Source organism: Maylandia zebra, linkage group LG9, assembly GCF_041146795.1.
Source record: "Maylandia zebra isolate NMK-2024a linkage group LG9, Mzebra_GT3a, whole genome shotgun sequence".
Classification (NCBI taxonomy): Eukaryota; Metazoa; Chordata; class Actinopteri; order Cichliformes; family Cichlidae; genus Maylandia; species Maylandia zebra.
The window spans coordinates 11,813,013-11,839,422 of NC_135175.1; the positions used below are offsets into that span (position 1 = coordinate 11,813,013).

General features: G+C 42.4%; 3 protein-coding genes across 4 annotated transcripts; 2 read left to right on the top strand and 1 right to left on the bottom strand.

Annotated features, from left to right (window-relative positions):
* The first annotated feature begins 4,088 nt into the window (after positions 1-4,088).
* Positions 4,089-14,359, top strand: LOC143420251 (TIMELESS-interacting protein-like). Of its 2 annotated transcripts, XM_076888009.1 has the most exons (9): positions 4,089-4,205; positions 4,307-4,352; positions 6,544-6,691; positions 7,150-7,240; positions 8,437-8,512; positions 8,821-8,943; positions 9,030-9,093; positions 9,876-10,088; positions 13,911-14,359. In XM_076888009.1, the coding sequence occupies exons 2-9, from the start codon at positions 4,350-4,352 to the stop codon at positions 14,153-14,155; spliced, it is 963 nt and encodes a 320-aa protein (XP_076744124.1). In that variant the 5' UTR covers positions 4,089-4,205; positions 4,307-4,349; the 3' UTR covers positions 14,156-14,359. The 2 variants fall into 2 exon arrangements, with proteins under 2 accessions (XP_076744124.1, XP_076744125.1); XM_076888010.1 differs by lacking the exons at positions 4,089-4,205; positions 4,307-4,352 and adding an exon at positions 5,116-5,377.
* Positions 14,360-14,643: 284 nt separating this feature from the next.
* On the bottom strand, positions 14,644-22,951 carry LOC143420553 (DIS3-like exonuclease 1). The gene is made up of 7 exons (XM_076888747.1): positions 22,923-22,951; positions 20,321-20,584; positions 18,981-19,135; positions 18,627-18,805; positions 18,391-18,536; positions 17,556-17,727; positions 14,644-15,975 (listed from the first exon to the last, which is right to left on the bottom strand). Exons 1-7 carry the CDS (start codon positions 22,949-22,951, stop codon positions 15,658-15,660), a joined length of 1,263 nt encoding a protein of 420 aa, XP_076744862.1. The 3' UTR covers positions 14,644-15,657.
* A 24-nt stretch (positions 22,952-22,975) lies between these two features.
* LOC143420478 (leucine-rich repeat-containing protein 31-like) lies at positions 22,976-24,847 on the top strand. The gene is made up of 4 exons (XM_076888688.1): positions 22,976-23,069; positions 23,395-23,559; positions 23,724-23,879; positions 24,153-24,847. The coding sequence occupies exons 1-4, from the start codon at positions 23,015-23,017 to the stop codon at positions 24,608-24,610; spliced, it is 834 nt and encodes a 277-aa protein (XP_076744803.1). The 5' UTR covers positions 22,976-23,014; the 3' UTR covers positions 24,611-24,847.
* The last annotated feature ends 1,563 nt before the right edge of the window (positions 24,848-26,410 follow it).

A 26,410-nucleotide genomic window follows, 5' to 3' on the forward strand; every position in this document is an offset into this window, starting at 1 on the left:
AACTAGTTCATGCATTTATTGTGTGAATGTGTGTGTGAATGGGTGGATGACTGGATATGTAAAGCGCTTTGGGGTCCTTAGGGACTAGTAAAGCGCTATATAAATACAGGGCATTTACCATTTATTACTTCCAGGCTGGACGACTGTAATTCATTATTATCAGGATGTCCAAAAAACTCACTGAAAAGCCTTCAGCTAATCCAAAATGCTGCAGCAAGAGTCCTGACAGGGACTAGAAAGAGAGAGCAGATTTCTCCTGTTAAATCCAGAATTGAATTCAAAATCCTGCTCCTCACATACAAGGTCTTAAATAATCAGGCCCCATCTTATCTTAATGACCTTGTAGTACCATATCACCCTATTAGAGCACTTCGCTCTCGCTCTGCAGGCCTACTTGTTGTTCCTAGAGTATTTAAAAGTAGAATGGGAGGGAGAGCCTTCAGTTTTCAGGCCCCTCTTCTGTGGAACCAGCTTCCAGTTTGGATTCAGGAGACAGACACTATCTCTACTTTTAAGATTAGGCTTAAAACTTTCCTTTTTGCTAAAGCATATAGTTAGGGCTGGACCAGGTGACCCTGAATCCTCCCTTAGTTATGCTGCAATAGACGTAGGCTGCCGGGGATTCCCATGATGCATTGAGTTTTTCCTTTCCAGTCACCTTTCTCACTCACTATGTATTAATAGACCTCTCTGCATTGAATCATATCTGTTATTAACCTCTGTCTCTCTTCCACAGCATGTCTTTATCCCATCTTCCTTCTCTCACCCCAACCGGTCGCAGAAGATGGTCCCGCCCCTCCCTGAGCCTGGTTCTGCTGGAGGTTTCTTCCTGTTAAAAGGGAGTTTTTCCTTCCCACTGTCGCCAAAGTGCTTGCTCATAGGGGGTCATATGATTGTTGGGTTTTTCTCTGTATCTATGAAGCGCCTTGAGGCGACTTTTGTTGTGATTTGGCGCTATATAAATAAAATTGAATTGAATTATCTGAGGAAGAAGCAGAGTTGGTTTGTTTCCAGCTGAAATCATCCAGGCTCAGGAATTTGAATCGATCCACATCATTTCTGCTTGAACTAGAGAACATGAGTGTCGACTTACATTTGGTCTGTGAGACACATGTCATAGTGACAGTATTTGGGTTAATATGGCATTACTCACCCTGGTCGCATTTCTTCAATATCAGGCACCAAGTTCAGGAACTCGTTCTTTGCAGCCCGCGCAAGGTAGGAGGTCTCCAGAGTGGGAACCATCGGGAAGTTTTCACAGTCTGAGCAGGAGGGACTGGAGGCACGTGAGCTGTTCTCAGGGGTCCTTTAACACAAATCACACCAAGTTAGAATCAAATGGATAACCTGTCAATAACCGTTTGCAGATCGAGGTCAATGTTCCTAAAAATATGTTTACTTCTGGCCCATGGAGCCACAGCGCGAGTCCGAGAGAGAGGGGCAGGTAGAGGAAGGGGTGAGGGTGGCACTGCTGAAGCTCGTCACGGATGGATCACGTCCGATCGGTGAGATGAGAGAAAGCTGAAGTGAAACAACAGCAGGATGAGGTAGACGTCAATATAGGAACTCCCTGATGTGACACAGAAAGGCTATTTTTTTATTTCTTTGTATTATTTCTCACCTTGCAGTCACTGATGCTGTTCACCAGCTGCTTGTATTCAGTATTGAAGGTGTGTGTCAGAAGGCGCAGGCACTACAACACAACAGGAACAAGACCGAGCAGAGAAGGAAGAAGGCAGCAACAAGAACGCCCACTAAGCCCACGTTTTTCTCACCTTGGTGGCCAGCTCCTTCTCACGCTTTCAAAGGTGGTGCTGGAGATCTGCGAGGAGGCGGAGGTGGACGTGGACAGAGTGCTGGAGCTCACGCTGGGGGACAGAGACTCACTCAGGGACTTGGTGGTGGGAGCTGTTCCCACGGGAGCCGCCACTCCCAGAAGGTGACGGGTCTTTTCCACCTGGAAGAAAGATGGGGGCTAATGTGAGGTAGGGAGAAGAGGGGACGTTAGTCATGTAAAGGCCATAGGTGAGGGTAGGGACGTAGATCGACCGGTAAATTGAGAGCTTCGCTTTTACACTCAGCTCCCTCTTCACCACGACGGACCGGTGCAGCGTCCGCATTACTGCAGCTGCAGCCCCAATCCGTCTGTCGATCTCCGGCTCCCTTCTCCCATCACTCGCGAACAAGACCCCGAGATACTTGAACTCCTCCACTTGGGGCAGGAACTCATCCCCGACTCATCCTATATTTCCGTTTTTATATTTCTAATGTTTGCCTTGTTTTCTTCACTGTCTGGTCTGCCTCTGTCTTGCCTGTATGGATGCATTTACACCGAAATGTCCCCAACAAAGGATGTTTTAATTCACCACTATTCCAGTGAAACACGAGTCTCCCATCTTCCTGCTACCAGTCTGGAGTTTTTGTTCACCAAAGCACACACCAACTTCATACTGACGGACAGATCACTGCCCTTTTGCCGCCTTGTCTGACCGTGTTTTGTGGCTGTGGTTCACTTCACCTCACTCTTCCCCATTCTTGTCATTAAATCAGGCTGTTCTGCAACCATGGCAGCCATTCACTCTATGGCTTTATTCATGGTGTATTTTACCCCTTCACTAAAGGCCGTTCTCGTTTCCAACATTATATTTGCAGTGTTCGTCTATCTATCTATCCGGTTGTTCAGTGATGACGCGACGAATCCTACTTCCGGGTCTAAAGTAGTCTGCGTTTAATATGGCTTTTGTGTTGTTAACATGTTTAATGTTATGTATTTTCTTCTATTTGATCTCAAAAAGCTCCTAAAACAGTCAGTGATCCCTGTTGACCTCCCTCGGCTTTTATTACCGCTAATCATTTATTTAAGCTCAGTTTTTAAAACCTTACGATGTAACTACAGCCCAGCCCATGCAGCAGTATATGAATGACTAACCTCGTATTGTGGATGGATTATCTCAGTTGTTCTCCTGGCTGAAGTTTGGTCCTTTTACAGCATCCTGCCATGCGATTACATTTGTTTCTGACCACCGAGAACACTCACGTTAACTTTTATCGAGTGGAAAAAAAAGTTAGCTTGTTTATATTATGCTAACATAGCTATGTCGCTAGCGGTCACGTAGCACATCATTATATACCAGCTAGCCCAACTTCAGTAACCCTACAAACGTCACTGCTGTTTAGTTTTCTGTCTTCATTTATGCTGGAAGTGATAACAGAGCTGTATGTTTTAATTTGTTTCCAAAACCCCGCAGTCAGGACATGCTATATTGTATTTAGATAGAAGCTAGCGAGCTAACTCCCTGCTAACTTCTAACTCCATTAAATGTCATAAATTCCGTTTTCATGGATGCCTGGATGTTAAACTCAATTGTTACACCTGGTAGAGCAGAACGCTGATCATTTTATTAAAGATGAAAGACTTTAGACAGTTTTTCAACTCTCAGTAATGCCACAGTGATCGTTTGATATATGGACCTGCAGCGGAGTTTAGACCCAGACACGGCTAGTGACGTCAGACTGAACAACCGGATATCTGCGGAGTATTTTTTTTAACGAGTATCCTATTTTCTAAAGCACAGCATGTAAAGGGTAGCTCGGTTAGCAGGATGCTAGCATGTAGCGCTTAGTGAGACACGCCTCAGACGAGTTGAGCAAAGACCCCGTCTGTGTACTTTATACGTGAGCAACGGATTTAAATAAAATTAAGGTTTCAAAAGACAAACTTGAAGATAAAAAAAATATATATATATATACTCACCGGAGAGCCGCCAGGGTTTGCCGCTGCCATCTTGGCGCTCCTAAATTCAAAACTGCCTCTGCAGTCAGGCAGGGGAGGCGTGGAAATTGTCTTTGAGTTAGTCAAACGTTTTCCTTAGTTCGAGTAGATGATAAAAAAAAAATAATAATAAATGGGATTTTAAGTAGGACTAGGCGTTCTGTAATGATCTCTATTTAGGAGAAAAACTTAATCACTCACCTTTAAACAGCTCTCTTTTAGGAGACACACTGCTGGCTAACGGTGTCATGTGATCAAACAGCGTAATTTAATTGGCTGAGAGCCACTCGACTCGATCTGGTGCTGATTGCTCTGGCTTGGGTCATTAAAGTTCATCACTTTTGCAGTTGAATTTTTGCAGGTGAATTTTTTTCAGGTGAATTTTTGCAGGTGAATTTTTTTCAGGTGAATTTTTGCAGGTGAATTTTTGCAGGTGAATATTTTTGCAGGGAAATTTGGAGGATAAAAATTCAGTGTCATAAATTCAATGTCTAAAAATACTTGAATTCTGATGATACTATATTTCTTCCATAGATATCCGTGCTCTCTGTTTATTAATAAAAGCCAAACTTCATTAATGGTAAGTGACAGAGATCTGATGAGTTCTTGCTGGTTTGTATCCACAGGAGGATACAAGCAGCTGCTTCTGTTTGCAGTCACCGTGCACCAGTGTTGTGTTTAATTGTGTCAGTGTTCATTTTTAAACACGTTTTTTAAATCAAATGTTTATGTATACATCAAGATTAATGTTCCAAACAAATGACACTGTACAGCAAATACATACATAGACATGTGCAGCAAAAGGAATCCGAGAAGATGTTTAACTTCTAAATGTTTAAATTGTTTGTTTTATATCCAAAGTCTGTCAGTTTGTCATTCCCTGTTATTGCTGCTGACTAATCACTCAAAGTGACACAACATGACCGTGGGTCTGATTTTTCTGGTAAACTTGTTTAGCAGCCCACTGGAGACGGATACCCTGTTCTTTGAACTTTAATACTGGACAGAAAATCGTCTCCTTCCAGAAACAAAGGGTAGCATTAGAACTTGTGTGAACAGCAAAACAATGTAGAAGATTTCCTTTTGTGTCTGTGTTGTGTCTAGGGCTGCCACGATTTGTCGACTAGTCACGATTACGTCGACTATCAAAATCGTCGACGACTGATTTAATAGTCGACGCGTCGTTTGAAGCTTTGTAAGATCCCAAAAGACGCAGGAATAAGTAGCAGGATTTAAGAGTGTAATAACGGACTGAAACAGAAGATGGCAGCACTGCATGTACAAGGATGCCAGCTGCCGTTAAACCCCGAAGAAGAAGAAGAAGAAGAAGAAGAAGCAGCAGCTGTGTCCCAGAATTCATAGCGCGGCCCAGCTCAGTTTCCAACAATGGCGGCAGCTAGTTAGTTTTAATATTACTCTTATTATTCTTTCTGGGTCACAAAATAAACGTTTAACATATTTTCAGCCGAGAATGTAGCTGTGTAAACCTCAAATATCGGCTCAGTTTATCAGGACACCACATATTTTCAAAAGCGCTCCGACGTTTTCAGAGTCGTCTGTTACCCACTAGCTCGATAGCTAGCCGGGGGCTAGGTCACTAGCACGGTGAGAACACCGGACTCCAGGCAAATTGTTTTCAAACCCACCGCCGTCTTTCGCTACTCAGGTTAAATATATATGAGTCACTTAGATAAATTAAAAATGTTGTTGTTTGGCTTTTTTTTTTTTTAGTATTTTATTTGTTCCTGAGTAAATCGGTTTGTCTGAGATTAAAGTTATAGTTTTTACACAGCTGAATAAACGTCAAGCAGACAGCTGATTATCAGAAGTGTGAGATGCTGGAGAATATACTCCGTTGTCCTGTTATATTTTAGATAGCAAGGAGTTTATTAAACTTCACCGAAACAATCTGCAAATTTCATTAAAATTGAATAAACTATCATCTTGTCTTTATTTTTAGTTAGCACCTTAAAAGCTTAAAGCTATAAGCTAATGATAGTTATATAAGAGCATATGCTGCATGGTGCAATAAGCTGTAGTTTTACGTCCAGTGGATGATGATCTGATTAGTCGACTAATCGCATAAATAATCGGTGACTAGTCGACTATCAAAATAATCGTTTGTGGCAGCCCTAGTTGTGTCACATCATTTTGGCTCAAGAGTTTACTTTATTGCTATGTTTGTTTTTTGCTATTTTATTACTACATTTGTATTGTGCAGCACTTCGGTCTGCCAGGTGTGTTTTTAAAGTGCTATATAAATGATGATGACAATGATGCTTACGGAACAGCTGAAAGACTTTAAAACAAACCTGTTACTTTAATGATATTTCTGTGGTACTACAGAGTCCAAAAGAAGTATCGCAGTAATAATTCATCCAAATTGTAACTTTTAAATGTCATTATCAGCCCAAAGGTTCACAACCAGTTCATCCCTGATAGAATGTAAATATATACAAATCTATAAATTGTATTATGTATATAACTGTGAAACAAACATAATGGACCATTAATGTATCATAATAGTACATTTCTGAATTTGGGGTATAATTCCAGGTGGGATGAGTGTCTGTACAGCTCCTCCTGTTGATGTAAAAAAAGAAAAAAGTAAATGCCAGTTTTTTTTAGGTTTTCATGTTGATGTTGTAACACAGTAAAGAATTACTCTTACAGAAATAAATGTCATTTTTTCAACTTGCAGTTAAATTCATGTAACTTAATGCTGATGCTGTTGACGACTGGGGCTCACACGTCTTTTACTTTGTCTCCAGGACCGACTCACCATGGTTGACCCACAGGAAAATAGCCCGCAGGACATTCCTGACTATGACGGCATAGAGGATGAAGCTTTCCCCCCACTCCCACCACCACACTCCCCAGGCCGGGGAGGCCAGGAGGAAGGAGACCCTTTTGCAGATGGTAGATGCTGCTGTGCTCTTACAGGATTACTATGAGGTCTTTAAGATGTGATGATTCAGAACTTTGTATTTTAAATTCATGGTTTAATGAAGAATCATAGAAAAATAAGATTCAGGAAAAAAGGCTAATGTGGGAGAAATACAACCTCTCATAGTCCTTCCACAAAGCTTTTTGGAACAGCTTGATAATAATGAATTTGTTAGTTCAGCCTAGAATTAACAAATGCATGAACTGGTTTTTCAGCATCTCTCTGAGACTGGATGTTTCTAACAATAACAACACACATGTTTTTGTTTGCGTGAGCAAATGAAACCTATCAGATACTGTTCAAACCAGCACATTTCTTCTGTAACCTCCAGTCTATAATTTGTCTGGATTTAAAGATAAGCTTGAAGTTTGCCACGCTGCCAACAGAATGAGTTAGAAACACATCCTGTTGTCATGTGTTTTCAATGCAGGAGATGAAGGTGAGGTATCACAGCTGGCTGATGTCCCTACTGCTAAAAGGAGAGGCGTGAAGAGACCCCAACCCAAGCTGGACTCCCACAGGTAGCAAAGACATTTATATCACGACAGAGGGTTGAAATGCATTAAAATGCGCATTTAAATAGGAATTTGATGTCATCTTGTGTGAGCTGGGACACAAGGAGGCCAAAATCATTGATTGACGTGTGCAGACTGTCAGTGTTGCAGCCAGGTTGAACACGAGTCTGTGACTGCACTGGTTTTTATCACCGTTTCACTAATAATCGTGCACAGAGGCTCAGAGACACACTGACACACAGAGTTGTTGCAAATGTTTGAAAACGTAAGTTTGTGGAAAGAACTTTGCACAAAAAAAGTGATGTGATATTATCTGAGTGGCGACACCTGTCGTTTCGCAGAGTACTGCAGCGTCTTCTTACGCTTTAGCGGCGGGTACAAATGACTGCATCTGTGTGATGATGGTGCAGCTTCACTCTGCCAGTCATTTAAAGAAGAAAGACTCTAATACCATTGTTGTTTTCATCATTTGGATGGGCAAAATTCCCAGACTGAAAATTGTCAGAGCGTTGGAGACATCCCTGGATGTGTGTGAGAAAGATGTTTCCAGTCTCTGTACACCTATAGTGTGAACCTGGTTAGTATTGCCAACCATAAGTCAGGCTCGTTCCCAGTAGTCTCCCAGTGGGTGTTCCAGTGGCACTCCTCTGTTACTGTTCTGTTCACAATGTTCCTGGACAGAACTAAGTTATACTAAATCAAAGGATGTTAAATAAGCTTTTAAGTAAGAACGTCAATTATACTTAGGATAAAACTTGCAAGCTGTATTAAAGAAAAACATAGATTTTCATTTGATAAAATATTCAAATTAATTGCAACTTTGCTATAAATATATATATATATATATATAGCAATTTTTTATTTTTTATTTTTAGATGGAGAAATTTGACTATTTCTCATTATACTGCCTTATGTACAAACAGGTAGGAAAAGAAAGGTTGTGGGCACCCTGAAAACCAAACACCCTACCCCCCCCCCCAAACAAGCTACTGCCTTCTGAACATGGTACATCTGAAGGCACTGACATTTCCATTCAGAGGGTCTGTCTGTGTTGGCCCTGTGACAGGCTGGCGACCTGGCTGCTGGGATGGGCTTCAGCCATCCACGATCCTGAATTGGATAAGCCAAATACGCCTGGATGTGCTGCTAACCCTGCTTGTAATCCATTAATGGTTTAACTTAGTCTTAATATTTTTTCCCAGGCTGATATCAGATCGAGGGCTTCCAGTTCTGGGCACTCTCTTTGACAATATCCAGTTCAAAGGCAAAGGACACGAGGTAGGATATGATAACATCTGTCCCACCAATTACCAGATGTGAATGAACATTGGTTTTTGAGCTAAATCTGTTTGGCCTGTCAGCTTTTAATTAGATGTCCTAAATTTGGTTTGAGACTAAAAGGTCAAAAGTTGCCCTTTCTGTCGTGGTCAAAAATGAGTGAGGGGAACCAGAGGTTGGTTTACCAAATTAAGATGTCTTTTGTTCCAATGACTGGAAGTCATTTTTTAGTGGGAAGAAGAAGCGTCCTATCACACACAGCCCTCTTTCATATCACTACTCGCTGTTTTTGATGTTTGCCCCATTAGGCTGCAGACCTGCGGCTGCTGATGCAGAAGATGGAGAACTGGGCCCACAGGTTGTACCCCAAATTGCAATTTGAAGATTTTATTGACAAAGTGGAAAGGCTCGGCAGCAAAAAGGAAGTGCAGGTGAGAGGAAGCAGTAGAATATTTCCTGCAAGCGTGTGGGATTCCTAATGTTCAGAATTTGTAATTTTTTACTCATTCTTCTATAGACATGTCTTAAACGAATACGACTGGACATGCCCCTGACACATGAAGATTTTACAAGTACAGATGGTAAGAAGAAAAATCATTACTGATGGGGATACGGTGGACTAGGGCTGTGAGATATGACCAAAGTCTCATCTCCCGATATAAGAATTCTATCGTCCGATAACGATATAAATCACAGAAATGTAACATTTTCTGTCAATTCTGTGAATCTCGACTTGCGTGAAGTGTTTCCAGCTGCGCGTCATGTAGCTGGAGTCGAGTGTTTTAACCGATGCATGAAACGACACATTTTTAGACAGAAGTTGTAACGGCGCCGTTTTCTTTGTGAGTATTTATTACACGGCGTGCTGCGGGGGAAAGCCTGTTCTAACGTTTGAGTCTAAGGTTTATTTTTTAGCACCTGGCGGCTCTGTTTTACTTCTCATCCGTAAACACTCTGCTCTTTCACGTGATTCCGTTTATTTTGAAAAGCCTCAACAGGATCTTGAGCTTTATTCTGAAAGGTTTATGTGGAACATAAACAAGCGGACACGCGATGGTTTTACCGTCGTTGTTGCTAACGACAACGCATAAAAACAGGCGCTTGTCCGTCCGTAGTGTGGTTATATATAAGAGAAAGAGAGAACTTTACTACAGTGACATCAGAACCATGAAGAAATATTGCCGTAAACAGTTTATTTTGCGACACCACGAAACAAACGATAGCGTAAAATGAAATAGACGTTTTTGTATATATCGTTGTATCGAACAGCCCTACGGTGGATTCACACCTGCAGGTGCACATAGGAAATACTTGCCATATTCCACAGGACTTAATTATCAGCACTGCTTGAAATTGTGTTCAGGTGCTGGTGACGAAGAGGTACAACGTGAACTGGAAACATTTGGGGATCCTGATCTGTTCAGCAGAGAGAGTTTTATTAATGCTCCCCAAGGGCAGATTGCCGAAGCCCTCGCTCCCCCACCTACTCCCTCTCTGACCGAAGAGCAGCAGAAACGTATTGAGCTGAACAGACAGCGGGCCCTGGAAAAGAGGCGCGCACGCCAGCAGCAAATTGGTAAGAATGGCAAAAATGTATCATACAGCTGGGACACAATATAACAGAAATAATTAATGATTCTGCTACAAAACATCCAGCGAAGGTTCATAAGGATCATCTAGCTTCATTGGTGTATTAACTTTATATGAAAATACAAAAAGCAAAACATTGAATGTACAGTATATTGCCAAAAGTGTTTGCTCATCTGCCCCCACACTCATATGAACTCGAGTGACATCCCATTCACGACGTCCGCCTGTGCAGCTATATCAGCTTCAACTCTTCTGGGAGTGTTTATGGGAGTTTATGACCATTTGTAAGGTCAGACACTGATGTTGAAGGCCTGGCTCCAAGTCTCTGCTCTCATTCATCCCAGTGGTGTTCTGGTCAGGACTCCCATGCCAGAGTTCATGTCTTTGTGGACCTTGCTTTGTGCACTGGTGCCCAGTCATGCTGGAACAGGAAGAAGCCATCCCCAAACTGTTCCCTTAAAGTCGGGAGCCAAAATGTCTTTGCATGCTGAAGCATTAAGAGTTCCTTTCACTGGAACGAAGAGACTGAGCCCAACTTCTGAAAAACAACCCCGCACCGAAATCCCCCTGCCACCAAACCTGGAGCTCTGTTGTCCTGGCAACTGCTAAGTTGACTTGTCTATCGGCTTTCCAGATTGAGAACTGTGATCCGTCGCTCCATAGACTGCATCTCTCCTGTTCTAGAGTCCAGTGGCGGCGTGCTTTACACCGCTGTGTCCCATTGCTTTGCGTTGCACTCTGTGATGTAAGGCTTGGACTACAGCTGCTCGGCCATGGAAATGGATTCCACGAAGCTCTCTGTGCACTGTTCTTTAGCTAATCTGGAGACCACGTGAAGTTTGGAGCGATGGACTCCACAGAAAATTAGCAACCTCTGTGCGCCTCAGTATCCACTGACCCCCACTCTGGGATTTTACGTGATCCACCACTTGATGGCTGAGTTGCTGTCGTTCCCAAACACTTCCACTTAGTAGCAGCAGTCTGCATGCCTAGGTGCTTGATTCTATACAGCTGTGGAAGTTACTGGATCACCTGAATTCAATGATTTGGATGATGGGTGGTGAGTGAATACTCCTTACAATATAGTGAAGTGGATCTAGTGTATATATCCACCAGAAACCCTGAAGGTCGAGTGACGAGTTCCCGTATTGCACAGTTCGTCCAAACCACCAGAGATTCCTCACATTAGTGTGGAGTTTGGTAATAAGAGGCAAAGCATGTAGAAAACATTGATTTCTTTACTGCCTGTCTGATGTCAGCTTCAATTAGGCGTAGTATTTTTGTTTTTGCCTTACACTTGTGATCCAAACTGTTTTTACTTCCTCTTTAGTTAAAGCGGAGCCAGCTGTCTGCGATCTATTGTCTACAAATCTTTAACAGTGACATTAAATCGTTCTTCAGGGTCCTCATTTACCGCAGAAATGATGTAATGTGATTTAAATGAGACCCATAGAAAAGAAAATGACCTGTTGATCGGTCTCTATTATGAGCCTTCACCCATAAAAATGTGTTTACAGTTTATAACACTAGATGGTGATATGAGACCGTTTCCATTGTATTACCCGAGCATGATTTACTCATCGACTTTAAACTTTCACATTTTAGTCATTAGTCCTCCTTAAGAGGAGCCAATCCACCCCCCCCCCCCCCTTTTTTTTTTTTTCTGTCCAGTATAGAAACTAAACAGCTGACATCGTTCGGGTAGTGTAGCTTCCAGAGATCTGAAGTTAACGTGAACTCTGGAGGGCAGTCAAAAGCTTAATTTTTTATAATGCAACATACTATTATTTACATACATATTATTTTAATAAGCAGTTTCAGGGTTCGTGCTGTTTTAATGAGTGTTCGATGGAAAACGACACTGAAGGAATTTGTACTCTTGAGTCACATGACAGTAAATAATTTCGAGTATGTGTACATAACACAGGCTAATGTTTAAAACTATGATTATTATTTTGCTAGCTATCAAACTATCTGGAGAAATGATTGAAATGCACTGAGTGTGATAGAGTACGGCAGTGCTAGCACAGCAGTTAGTTATGGCATGGTGATTTATGCAGTGTGCTTTAAACTTGGCTAACATTACTTAGCAGTAGCAGTAATATTAGTGACTTCACTCAAGTGAAAGCTTTAATCGTTAGTCCGACACTTAACTAGCCAACTTAAGCCTTAAAGAAAAACTGGTAAAAAGAGGGACTGATGCATGTGGGCACAAAGAAGCCATTTCTTGTGCTGCTGAAGTTCCCTGGCTTTCATTCAAAATGTGTTTATCGTGAGCACCGACACATTAAACCATTTAAAAATTATAAATGGCTTTAAGCTCACATTGATGCCTGTGGGGCTCTATCAGCCACGGAGACGACAGACACATTTTAGTGTTTTAATGAATGAATGTTTCATACTTTAAGGCTGCCTGTTTATTTAAGGGAGATGAACAATACATTATTATTTGACATAATTCTATGACAGGTGATGGACTGAATAAATAGATTTTAGGTCGATGTTTGTGCGTTTTTAAAGTCTTATATGTTGAATTGAACTGAGTGTGTCATCTGTTCAAAGCCTCCCGTCAGTGCTGTTCTCCATGCCTGTCTTACTGTACATGGTGTTATTAGCACAAACACTTTAAAGCTGATCATTTAGGACTGTAACAATAATCCAGAGAGCAATGTAGTCAAACATCTCACAGTTAGTTTTATTGGGAATGAACTTTGACCTGTTAGGCCCCCAGGGCTTTTCTGAGCTTCCTGCTCGAAAATGAAGAGGCCAAAATAAATGGAGTATTTCTCTGCAATTACAAACTCTGTGTAAACAGTCTTGGTATCAAAATAAAGCTAACGCTTGTGAGCGGTCATCAGAGGGGTAAATATTACTGCAGATGTTACTATGTCAAAGTTACTGGGACTCAAACATAGAAAAAAATGATTATTTCCCTCACCTAATTTTTAAAAGTATTTTATAGCTTATATGCTATAAAATATACTTTGGGTCACATTTAACTCCAGAAAATCATAAATCAAAATATGGATGTTACCTGTCCACAGATTCATGGTGATGTAACTGCTCTTTTAACTGTTTGGTGTTTGTAGAAATGGTTTACAGCTGAGATTCAGAGGCTTCTGTGGACACTCATGTCTGCACTTATATTTCTGACCTCGTGTTATAACCGATTAAATGTGATCTCCTCTCTTTTCCCCCATTTTTGGTGGTGTGGGTGCTTAACTAGTTAAAGTACCAAACATCTGTCTCCTGTTGTTGTGTCACGTAGGAAAGAAGCATCAATATCTGATGAGCAGACTTGTTCATTTGTGCAGATTTCTTCTTTTGTGTGGTTGTTTTTTCCAAGTGGAGATGAGCATCTCTAACAAGTTGATTTGTTCACATTTGCACATCTGCATTTTTGAGAGAAATGAGTTTTTTGAGTTTGTGCACTATATGCATATAAGACAACCATTTCCTTTTTCAGTATTTTTGTGTGGTGCATTTTTCTCTGTTTTAACAAAAGAGGAACAAAGAACATTTAAGTCAACCTAAGACGATTTGTTTTAATTTTTACATGGTCTTACTGAGGTGATGCAAAGTGGAACATGCAAACTGTTTTTTTGGTAATGTGCTGGAAAAGCTTGATAATGGACCTTGAAAGTGCTTAAAGTGCTTAAATTTGACCCTGAACAATGAGTTTGAACCCTGCAGTTTACAGTTTCATTTTTCATTATCTCAGCTTTGCCTGTCTTTTATAAATCGTAGTAGACTGAGTGTGTCTGTGTTGACTGAAACCATCACTGTTTCTAATTCTCAACCCTTTCAGGCCCTTCAGCCTCTCAGACTGCTGACATGTTAGGAGACAAACCTCCAGCTGCATCCTCACCAAATGTCATCAAAGGTTCTACTGATGGAGATGAAACTGTAGAAGATCCTGACCTCGAGCCTTCCAACAACACCTCCACGCAACAAACCAGCCCGCTTCCCCCCAAAGACTCTGAGCCCGCTGAGGCTGAGACCGGCCTCAGCCCTGAGCAACAGCTCAGCAACGACTGTGTAGAGGGGGATTAAAGTTCACGTGCAGCAGTTTCTGCTGAAAAGCTTTGGCAGTGAGCAGATTTAAAGGTTTCCCAATGTTCGTGCCTGCTCATTCGAGTAATGTTGTGCATTTCTGGTGGTTTATATCTTGAGCACATGTTCCTACTGTGACGTCAGCTTTGGGTTAGCAAAGACATTTATAATCAATGGAAATAAATGTTTTTCTTATTTTTAAAAGTCCAAATCCTAAACGTATTTACCATGTGTTGGTATCTGTTACAGAAAAATATTTGAACTGATCCACAGTTCCTGCTCTGATGCATCTTCTTTCTCCAGTTTCACTATTGGCAGAATTTTGGTTGCAAACATGTTTCTATAAAAGGCCTCTGTGTGTGTGTAGTATGTGAGCTGTCAACTGACCATCACCCTCTTCCAAGCATTAAGTGCTCGTTCAATTATGAACAGTTCTTTCTTAAGCTACTGCAGGGACATGAAACGCAACACGATGAAGTGGCTCCATCTGCGCTAATGAAAACACCATTTTTAATTACAGGCCACTGCACACATATTGAAATAGTTATGTACAGTTCATATTTCTGTTGGTAGTTCTAGAAAACAATCTTAAAATCCACAAACCAAAAAACGCTTCTGATTATTTACCAGTTCAAACAATAAAAATGTCCTTGGTGTTGGTGTCTTCTATACAGGCTCTTGATATACAAACTATAAGATAAATACATCCTAGTTTTATACATCACTTCCAACACAACCAACCTCAGGTGTGTTCATTACTCTACGGGTTTATTTTAAAGTCTGCTAATGAGTGACATGAAGTTTTATCAGTCCGGTGACCTGTCCAGGGCGTATCCTGCCTCTCACCCTATGACAGCTGGGACAGATTCCAGGACGTGCAGAAGAAAATGGACGAGTGGACGTTTTATCATCTCCAGAACAATACTCGTGCTGGGTTTTGTATGAAGTGGTCACAGGTAGTACAATATGTGTGAACTCACCAAAAATGGTTCTATAACACAAGACATTTAATTTACACAAGACATTGATCCCACCAGTGAGATATTGAGATCACTGGTGCTGAGAGAAAAGCCTTTTGTTACCAGACTTCTTTAACCTGCTGCAGTTGACTAGTTTCCTGCAGGATTGAACCACATTTGCAGTGAGTACTAGGTCTTGTCAAAGTAACTGCTGACACTTCACTGGCATTAACACGTTCCCTATCCTCCTTACAACTAAGTTTAACTTGATGTGATTTTAAAAACTAACTTTTACAAAACGTATCCACTGATTCGGTTTGACTCTGGTTTCTAAAAAGATGGCGGGACATGTTTTTACTTAATATTGTGTTTGCTTTCCTGTGACTTCACACACTCGTGTGGTTTGTCCACACACAATCTGGAGCTACAAGAATGACCTGGATGACTCAGCACGAGTGATCTTCAATGATCACCGTTCTGTTAGCGCACAGCGTGCAGTTCTCACAAGTGTCTGCTTGGAGGTAAAGCTGGGCTACAGCGTTTCTATGCTGTTGTTGCCGGGAGGCGTGAAGCCCTTTCCAGATCCATCAGAGCCAACTCTCTGATTTCTTCCAGAATAGAGTACAGACTGGGAGTTTTGCTCTGACGAAACTCTCTTTCCTCTTTGGAGAGTTTGGGGCGCCGGGCTGTCTTCTCCTGAGCCAGCGCCTCTTCATTCTGACGCACCACCTCTTTGACCAGCTGACTGCGGCCCTGAGGGCTGGGCTGCTGGGACTTGGCACTGTGGTGAGGCTTGTTGCTGATGACCTCGAGGTTTAGACGGTCAGCGTGGCAAGTTGAAGAGTGGACAGAAATACGAACCTGAAGAGAGCAGAGAACGTAAGTCACAGTATTCCTCAGTTCGATCACTACACAGTAATGGCACCTACTGAAAATAGTCTAATGGAATGCTATGCAAAGACAGGCCCACTTAAGGTTTGTGACGTAATATATAACAGCAGTCCTCTCAGCACTGTGCGCAGCGTCACAGCTAAGTAGACAGTGGTGTAGAGTGGAGAAGTTTCCGACTGTGCCACAATTTTGTTCATAAATAGGATAAATTGGATACGTATGTTACACACACGTATCCAATGTAACAAACGTTCATCCATCCGTACACGAACTTTCTTTACTGTGCTTTCTAACATTCACACGACGTGGAGACTGGAGCAGAGGGGGAGAAAAACATTCATTAACACTGTGACCTCGGTCAAGTGTCACAGTGAGGTTGTTGTTTTGTTGATTTGTTTGTTGAATATCATCATCATCTCTTTGTTTGATATGATCATAGCTTGACAGCAGTCAATGCTGTGGTGGACAACTTGTGTTTGGGCTAATGTTTCTTTCTATCTTGTTTTGGCCACATGTGTCATCCATCATCATCCATCAGTAAGCTATGTTGTTAGCATTGCCTTTGCCCTTTGACATTTATGACCCCAGGATAAGTCCATGAAAGAAAGAAAAGATGTTGATAACAGTGGAAGCAGCAGTACTCTGTCACTTTTTCATGTCTTAAAGCCAAAGATGTGAGAATAACACACCGTTACTTCAGTTTCTTTTTGTTAGCTAACCTTAGGGTAATGTTTCCTGCTCTTTTTGCTTAAATCACATGCACTTATTCCTCACAATCATCGTGTGTAACATGCCTGAACTTAATATAACTTGACGCCAGTGATGGGCAGCAACGCATAATTAGATTACTTTTTTCAAGTAACGAGTAAAGTAAGGGATTACTGTTGCAAAAAAGGTAATTAGATTACTGTTACTGTCCCGTAAACACGCTGCTCTACTGTGTTACTAAACCGTGAGTTTGTTTGCAAGAGTGTCTCATGACAATGACATAAGTGCATGCGACGTTTGTGGTAACAAACGTGTGCAGAGCAACAATGGATCATTTATCGAGTGCGAGAGAGAGAGTGCGACCGTGCAGCGTTTAAAGGCGTTTATGTGAAAACAATTACCGCCCACTGTCATTTTTTATCTCCCTTTACAAAAAGGTTTGTGTAGAAACGCCACAAACTGGAAGCATTACATTTCTTGTCTTGGAGGAGAGCCTCCCCCCCCCCCCCCCCCCCCCCACACTTATGTTTTTGTTTTCATATAATATTTAAAAACAATAAACTGAATAACTTTAAATGATTTATTTTCAGGAATCATTTTCGTCTCATTCATCTTACTGACGTTTTGTTACCTTGAGATTAGCTAACAAAGCAGCAACCACACAACACTTTATCACAACAAGATCATAAAACGTCTCTTAATGTTGGACCACAAAAGATCCAGTAGTCGTATGAACCTGTGATTCATATACACTCATGCATATATATTTGGAATCGTCGCCTTTAGGCGCTGCATTGCTGGAAACCTTCTAAAATGATTGATTAGCGTTTTCTGTGACTTACGGTGATGTGGTCAAACAGTTTGAAGGTGGAGGTGCCACAGCTGGAGGTGGTGGTAATGCGGTCCGGGTATTTTCGCACAGTGCCACCCTGCCAATCACAGCTGCCGTCCTGTCCCGCTACCACCACCAGGCCCTCTTTGTTCTTCAGATACACAGGCCCCCTCACACCATACCTGTGAACAACATGGCTGTGGTCAGAGGCAGCCTTACTTACTCAGTGATATTACTCAACCTGCTTTGCGCCCTGTGATTTTAATCATTACATGGATTCTACAGCCTTCTCAAAATGACCACAGGTTACATTTTAATAAACTGTTAATATTGCATATCCCTGTAACACCACAAGCATGGAGAACACTGATGTTATTAAATTACACTTTCCTTGCAATAAACAAGCAGCAACCTCCAGAGGTTAGCTAAGCTAACGTAGAAGTGCCACAAACACAAGGCTGGCTCCAAAGCACCGTCCCTCCCCACAGACTCAACTTCAGCAATGCAATTAACTTATTTAAAGCCTGGTAGAGAAAAGATTCGGGGTTTTAGCCGATTTTCCCTGCTCACAATAAATGTTTAAGGAATTAGTTTAGTAAATTTATACAATTTAAAACTCATTTTGAGGTTTTTTAAGAGAAAATAAAACTAGCGTGTATACTGTTAAATATACATTGATTAGCGTGCAATTACATCTTCCAACAAATTCATTCATTGTCATAAACTTTGAATTCGTCTATTAAAAATACACGAGTGGTTGGCCGTCTGTGAGCTGCTGTACAGCTCCATTAAACAAAGGAAAAGAAGAAGACTGCAGAACAAAACACAGGACTGAAGGTTCTTACTCTGGGATAAACACCAAGACACCGTTGTCTCGAATGGAGTAGACAACAGCGTCAGCCACACAGCACGGGTCTGTCTGAGGGTCTCGTTCTCTGAAAAACAGACACTGAAACAGTGCTGTGGATCGCATTTGGGCTGCCTGTGCTGCCTGCAAATGAAACACAGACGTCAGCACAGCTTCTGTTAATAGAGTAAGAGGTGAATCATTGAAAAACACAAACAATAAAACACCCCTGACCCTGTTCTTGCTGTTGACATGGTGAGCCATTTCCTCCACTTCTTTGTTACTGGCTGGTGCTTTACCAGATACAACGCCCCTCTGCATGTGCAGGGCTGCGGTAAGAAGGCGGTGCACGACAATGTCTGCGTACCGACGGATGGGTGAGGTAAAGTGTGTGTAGCGATCCAGAGCCAGACCTACGACAACGAAGCAAATATCAGCACGTTAGCCTTCTTTCTAGTTCTCAGTCGAATAATTCTTCACAAACAACAGACGTTGGACAAGTGTGTGCAGACGTGTGATGGATGGACTGACCCACAGTCACACTGAAACTCTAGTGCAGCCAATAAAAGCTGTGCAGCGGTATCGTACCATAATGGTAGTATTGGTCTTGAGGATGAGCACCAGTGGAGAAGTACAGAGCCTGTGACATAGCAGTGGTGGCCATCATTCTGAACAACCTGTTCACCAAGGGGTCCTGTGGGTCCACAGCTCGGTCCAGTGAGGCAGCTAAAGCCTTGTTGGACCTGAAGGAACAGAGCCAGAAACCAGGGATGAGTGAGGCCTCTCATCTCAGCAGTCAGTGACACAAAGCTACTTGCATCACCATGTCTCTTGTCCTGGGACCGGTTCTGCTGTTGGTTTAACCCCCCCCCCCCCCACAATCCTCCAACCGCACATTCATATTTTGTTTTCAAACTCCATTGCAGTTCATTCCACGCCTCAGATCCTCAGACCTTTTGTAAACAGTTAAACAAATAAAAGTTAACTGTAATAGATTACAGGTTGTAATTAAATAAATCACTGCCTCTTTTAAAAAACAGAAAAACAAACCATCTTTAATTATTTGAGTTGTTTGTTTTGTTCCCGTGTGAGAATATTCAACACTGCTCTCTGTGCAAAACGGGTTTAAAAGCATAAACAGCTGTGGGATCCTGTTTGTCCGGGATTTGAACCGGGGAACAAACTGCGGCAGGATCAGCGTTGTGCCGAGGTCGGCATCGCCGACAGCATGTGTTCCCCCTGCGTGGCGAGCGTTCGCTGGGCACGGAGTGTGGATCCAGGTTACGCCGCCTCCATTACAAACAGTCAGACGTGGAAGTAGTGATGTTTTAGTTTTGTAAAAAAGTGAAACCTGAGTGTCGTTACATTACCATTCAGTTTAAGGGTTACAACAGAAAATGAAATATTTATTGTCCTCTCGTGGTATCAGACGGGATTATTTTAACAAACGAAGGACATTTTGCCTGATAATTATATTTATCCTGTAACTTTACTGTGTAAAGAGCTAAAACCTCCAAAGTTTCAGGAGTAGTTAGTCGTTATAAGAAGTGTTTGTGAACTGAAAATCAAGAATGTGGGATCCTGTTTGTCCGTGATTTGGACAGCCCAGCGTGTGCTCCCGACGCAGGGGAAACTAATTCTGTCGGGGAGACCGACCTTGCCACGACAGCTGTTGTGAAGCTGAAGCCAAAGGCAAGATATGCTTCATCATATGTTCTAGTCTTTGGTTTGGAAGCATATTTGGCTTCAACCTCAACCTGAGCTGAAGGAACATGTCTTCTTCTTGTCTGACTGCTCATGTGACACCTGAGTGTGTCCCCGTGTTATCAAACATTTCAGGTTCACACACTTGTGTGTCTGAACATGATGTGCGTTGGACTACAATATGCATTTCCTCAGTTTCTATACTGAACAGTCAAAAACATTACCTGGTGTCAATGGTGAAACCTTTGGCCTTTGCAGTGTCCACCAGCTGGTTGAATAGCTCCTGTTGTGGTGGTGGGTGACACCTTAGAAGGGCCTGGTTGGGGAAAGCTTCCTGGATCTTGCGGGCCACCCAGTGGTTGGCGTAAATCATGCACTCTGCCACGGTCTCATGGACCTCCAGGGGCTGACGAGGGACCAGGGCCGTAATGTTCCTCTCCTCATCCAGCTGGGCACCCACCTGAAAAGGGAAAATGCTTCTAACGTGACTTCAATGAAAAAGAATATGAAAATGCATCAGTGGGCCACATTTTACTACAGTTTACTTTAACTCAGTTGAACATGCACCATTCCACCGGAACAAATGCTGCACGGAGAACCAAATGTGAATGAATCTCAACCTGAAAACAGTCTACTGTCTTTCCTACGTTCAGCTCTCTATCATACCAGTAAGAACACATATCCCTAACAGGCACACAGCTCTGCTCATGGGCACAGAAACTCCACCGATCTGCTGTTCATGCTTTTTGTTTATAGTGGACAGCCAATCAGAGTTTAAGTTAGCTCAAAGGAAATGTGCCTTAAAGAGAGAACAAAACTTTTCTCAGACTAAGGATGAACTGAGGGGACCCAAAGCACTTCAGCAGGAACCAAAAGAAGCCAGAAAGTTTGGATTTGAACACAGTTTTGGCCGTTTTATATAATAGATCAAGATGAAACATCTGTTGTCCTTATCCTTCAGGACAACAGATGTTTCACCAGCGGTCAATAATCCAGCTTTGTCAAGATAAGAACTTGATTTTTGGGTGGCAGCTCAATCATTAAACACACTTTTAGAAATATATTGGTTTTTCCACTATCCCAGAAGCAACCCGAGAGAATCATTTTTACTTCATATCAATATTCTGTGTGCGTACAGCCATAACAGGAATGCAATAACTGAATAATAAATAAATCCAAGACATCCTATTAGAGAGCATCTTATAGAACAACAGGAATTGTCCATATGAGGTTTTAACAGATGGCCGACCAGCCGCTGTAGATAAATGGCTGTGATCTAATGTGAAAACTGTCAGTGGTTTCACAGTGGAGTGCTTGGTTTCTTTATTCCAATATTCTCACTGAAATGACTTTCTGATAAAATGTTTTCTGCTGAGGAACGTGTTCTGCTTAGACGCCTGATTTTAAAAATAACGTCTCTATTAGACCGTACTATAATTTATTATCGATGAAAAGAAATATATGGTATCCATCTGTAATTCTGTAAATAACACAGCAAAAAACCAAACTAAACATAAAGACCTGGAAGACTCCTGCGTCTAAATTCATTCAGTTATTGTACTGAGTCCTGAACATGTTAGAAATATGGTATCTTCAACACATCAGTGGAGAATCTGTTCCAGGAGTTCAAGCGAGGCTTCTTCCTGGTGTGTGAGCAGGATTTGGTGAGGCTGTTTCGACCAGAGGAGCTGCAGGGAGTGCTGGTCGGCAAGGACGTGCATGACTGGGAAAAGTTCAAACAGGTACAGTCAGCCAAACAGACACAGGCTGTAGTTTCACAGCTGTCCTGTAGCACAATAACTGTGTACTGCATACTGTCAAAAGCATTCAGTCGGCTGCTTTAACACAAATATGAACTTGTGTCACATCTCAGTCTTAATCCAGACTTTTGTATGATAGTATAATATAATAGTCAGCCCACCCTTCGCAGCTATAACTGCTTCCACTCTTCTGGAAAAGCTTTCCACAAGGTTTAGGTGTGTTTATGGGAATTTTTTGACTATTCTTCCAGAGGTGCATTTGTGGTGTCAGACACTGACGTTGGAGGAGAAGGCCTGGCTCACAGTTGCTGCTCTAATTCATCCCAAAGATGTTCTATCTGGTTGAGGTCAGGACTCTGTGCAGGCTAGTCCAGTTCTTCTACACCAAACTCACTCATCCATGTCTTTATGGACCTTGTATTGTGCACTGGTGCCCAGCCATGTGCACACATGCCCACACTTTACACTTGGCACAGTGCAGTCAGACAAGTACTTCTGGCAACCACCAAACCCTGACACATCCATCGGATTGCCAGTCAGAGAAGTGTGATTCGTCACTCCAGTAAACACATCTCCACTGCTTTAGAGTCCAGTGTTGAGATGCTTAAATCACTCCATCTGACGCTTTGCATTGTGTTTGTCAGTGTAAGGCTGGGATGCAGCTGCTCAGCCATGGAAACCAATGAAGTTTGGACATCTGTAACAACAGCAGACTGCAGATATTGGTGACTTAAGTGCACTATGAGCCTTAGCATCAGCTGACTAGCTGTCATTTCCAATTACTTCCACTTTGTTATAATATCACTAACAGCTGACTATGGAATATTTAATAGCGAGGAAATTTCATGACTGGACTTGTTGCACTGGTGCATCCTATCACATTACCACGCTGGAATTCATTCAGTTCCTGAGAGCGACTCGTCCTTTCACACATGTTTGTAGAAGTAGTCTGCATGCCTAGGTGCTTGATTTAATACACCTGTGTCCATGGAAGTGATTGGAACACATTAATTGAATGATTTGGATGTGTTAGGGAATACTTTTGGCAACATAGTGTATGCCTGACCTTACAAACTCTATGATTATAACAGTCATTTTCACTGTTTTCAGAACACAAGTTATGGTTGGAGATATCATGACCGCCACCCCACCATACAGATGTTTTGGGAGGTATTTGATGAACTAACTGAAGAGCAGAGGAAAGATTTCCTTCGTAAGTACTTGCTGAAGCCTCCATTATGATATGTTACTGAAATCACACTGTATCATATAAAACATTAGATTTTTCTGCGCTTTACCAAGATACATTAGAGAGCAGCATTGTTCTGATTAATATACTGTAAAGCTGCTTCTAGCTGGTGGACTGAGCCGCCTCACCTTTCACCTGGCTCACGTCACACACCTGGAGAGACTCGACCTCCACCTGTGTTGCCTCACGCGAGATGATCTAGAGGCTCTGAGTCAGTTGCTACCAATCTCACACGCCGGACACTAATCGCATGCTCGCTGCAGCAGTCATGTGACTCGTTGTTTTTCAGTCCAGGTGCTGCCCTCTCTCACTGCACTGACCGAGCTTGATGTGTCATCCAATAAGGAAGTGGGAGGTGTGGTCCACCTGCTGGTCTCCGCCCTCCCTGCGACACAAATGAGGAGGCTGCCATTCAACAGCTGCTACATGAGCAACGAGTCCTTCACTGCTCTGGGTAACACACACACACACACACACACACACACACACACACACACACACACACACACACACACACACACTTGTTTATTTATAGAAGTTTTCCTTCAAGTCATTCTCCCTGAATACCTCTTCCACCCTCTAGCCTGAAATGGTGAAAACTTTGTGTTTATGCATCAGCCCTGGCGGTGTCCTATCTGCGCACGGTGGATATTTCCTGGTGTAAAGTGGTTGGCGGTCACTTGGCGCTCCTGCTGGATGCTCTGCAGCCATCAGTCGTCAGCGAGCTCCGTCTTTGCAGCTGCGAGCTCACCACTGATGACATGCAACATCTGGGTAACTAACACACAATGACATTATACTTTTTCTTTTTTGGTCTGTAGTGGATCATTAGGCTGCATAAATGTATATTAAGACAAGTAAAGCCTGAAGGAAATTGATATTTCTTTCATTTATTTCATGCTGCCAGCATCTGTAGCTGTCGTATAAAACAAAACAATGAAACTATTCGGTGTTATTTTTGTCTCCATCAGAAACATTGTGAACAAAACAGTAAAGTGAACAGGCATAAAGTGATCAGTTATCAATGGGTCCTCTTCCTCTGTGCAGCTGCCGTGTGCAGACGGGGCTGTCTCTCCTCACTCCGTGCACTGGATCTGTCCTACAACAGCTTGGTGGGAGACAACGGTTGGTGCAGTCTGTTTGCAGCAGGAGGTCTGGGCTCTCTGGAAGACGTGGATGTCAGTTTGCGACCTTCAACCTCTGCTCTGTGCTCAGCCTGGCTGCCCGCTCTGCTCCGAGCTCTGCCTCAAATGCCGGCGCTGGCTCGACTGGCCATGCAGAGGTGGACAGCTGACTGTCAGGAGAGAGAGCAGCTCAGGTACTGTCTGAAAAAGAGGAGCGTCCTGCTGGAAAGGGATCCAGATTTACAAGACACATCATCAGCATGTAAAGGGAACAGTCAGGAGAGCCTAGAAGAGAGTCAGCCTGAGGAGATTGGAGCGGACCGCACTGGAATTTACTGTCAAAGAGCGACCCACTTTGTTGCTTTATTATTATTTTTTTAAGTCTCTGTTACCACAAGAAGGTCAGTGTTGACGTCAGCTGCATCACGTCTGATGTAAACTGTGTCACACGTGATGGTTTCAGGGAATACTGGGAACTTACAGAGTTAAGCACAGCTGGTGTGGGTTATCATATTTGTCGTCTCTCACCTTGGCTGCAGGGTCTGGGTCTTTCCAATGCAGCAGTCCTAACACTTGAGACACACATGCCGAGAAGTGGGGATACCTGGAAATGGACAAAGGCTTTGTTAAGATTCAAGAATTGAGAAAGGGTACAAGAGGTGATCGAAAAATAACCACACTGGTCCGGCCGGGTGAAGTCAAACGAAGATTTTAATTCACATGTGGGAAGATCACTGAACACAGCAATTGATCTTCGACTTACTAAAGCACAAACAATTATTTTATAACATCAGGGTTTATTTACCGACGCCCCTTCATACGTCACAGATACATTTTATACATAGATCAGATCAACATCATCATGACTTTTCACCTAGAAAATCATCTATTTTCATGGCTTGGTACTTTCCGTTCTTATCTTAAAATGAATTGTTCCTCTTTCTTGCCGAGACACCAAGAAACGGTTCCTCTTTTACCAAGACAATTTTGCAGTTACAGCCAAACATAACTAACCTCTTCTTCTAAATAAATCTAATTTAAAGTGTGTGTGTGTGTGTGTGTTGACCTCACATGCTCTTTGTGTCACCTCTTCACCTACTGTCTGTGTCTCATCCTCAAATGCTCTTTCTCAATTCACCTGTTGCACTTCTGACCTTTTACCAGACCAGAAGCTCACTAAGACTATGTGTATGTCTTCTACTAAATAAATGTTTTAACCAAGAACCTCTACTAAAACCTTAATACAAGAATATGAACATATAAAAGATAATAAAATAAACTGATATAAGTGTTTTGTAAGCATGTATTGCAATTCCTTCTATGTTCTAGTTTTCCCTCAGCATGGATCACCTAGACACTCTCACTAGATGAAGCTTAAAACCATTAATGAACCTGAACATCAACTCAAATAAGCACAGATATGCAATATGTATAAAATAGTTATAAATGCCCCTGAAATACAAAGTTAAAATCATCATAAACATCTTAAGGCCATCTTAAAGCTATCTGTTATATTGTTAAAGCAATGCTCATACTGCAGATTATATTATACTGGTAAAATACTTTTTGTTTATCCCCACAATCCCCCTTTCGACCTCTGACACCCCAGAGGTCGATACATAGGTTGTTGTTCACTCCTCAGTCCACTCGGCTACCTCCAGATCCATCATCGGCATCATGGACATAGGGGCCACCGCCCCAGGGTCCACTGCCTTTACAATCACTTTCTCTACCAACCTTCGGGCACAAGGAATGAGACAACAACCACAAGTCACCAAAATACCCACCAATACAGATAGAGACAACATAATGGACAGAACAAGCCCCTTCCACCTTCCGAACACTGAGGTCATCCAGCTCTCCAGCGGGTTGTCAATTCCCGAGTGGTCATGCATGGTCCTAGAGAGACTCTTTAGCCCCTCCAAGGCTCGCGTCACCGAGCCATCTGGAGCAGTGTTATTCGGGATAAAAGTACAACACTGATCTCCGAACATCGCACAGACCCCTCCTTTTTCCGCCAATAACATATCAAGGGCCATTCTATTTTGGACTCCCATTAATGAGGTCGGACCCATCTGCTCCGCTAACCCTTCCATCCCGTCTCTGGTAAGGTTAGAGAGCCTCAGCAAATTATAGTGAACATAATTAATTCTGTCTACATTTTTGTTCGGGGTCACTGGA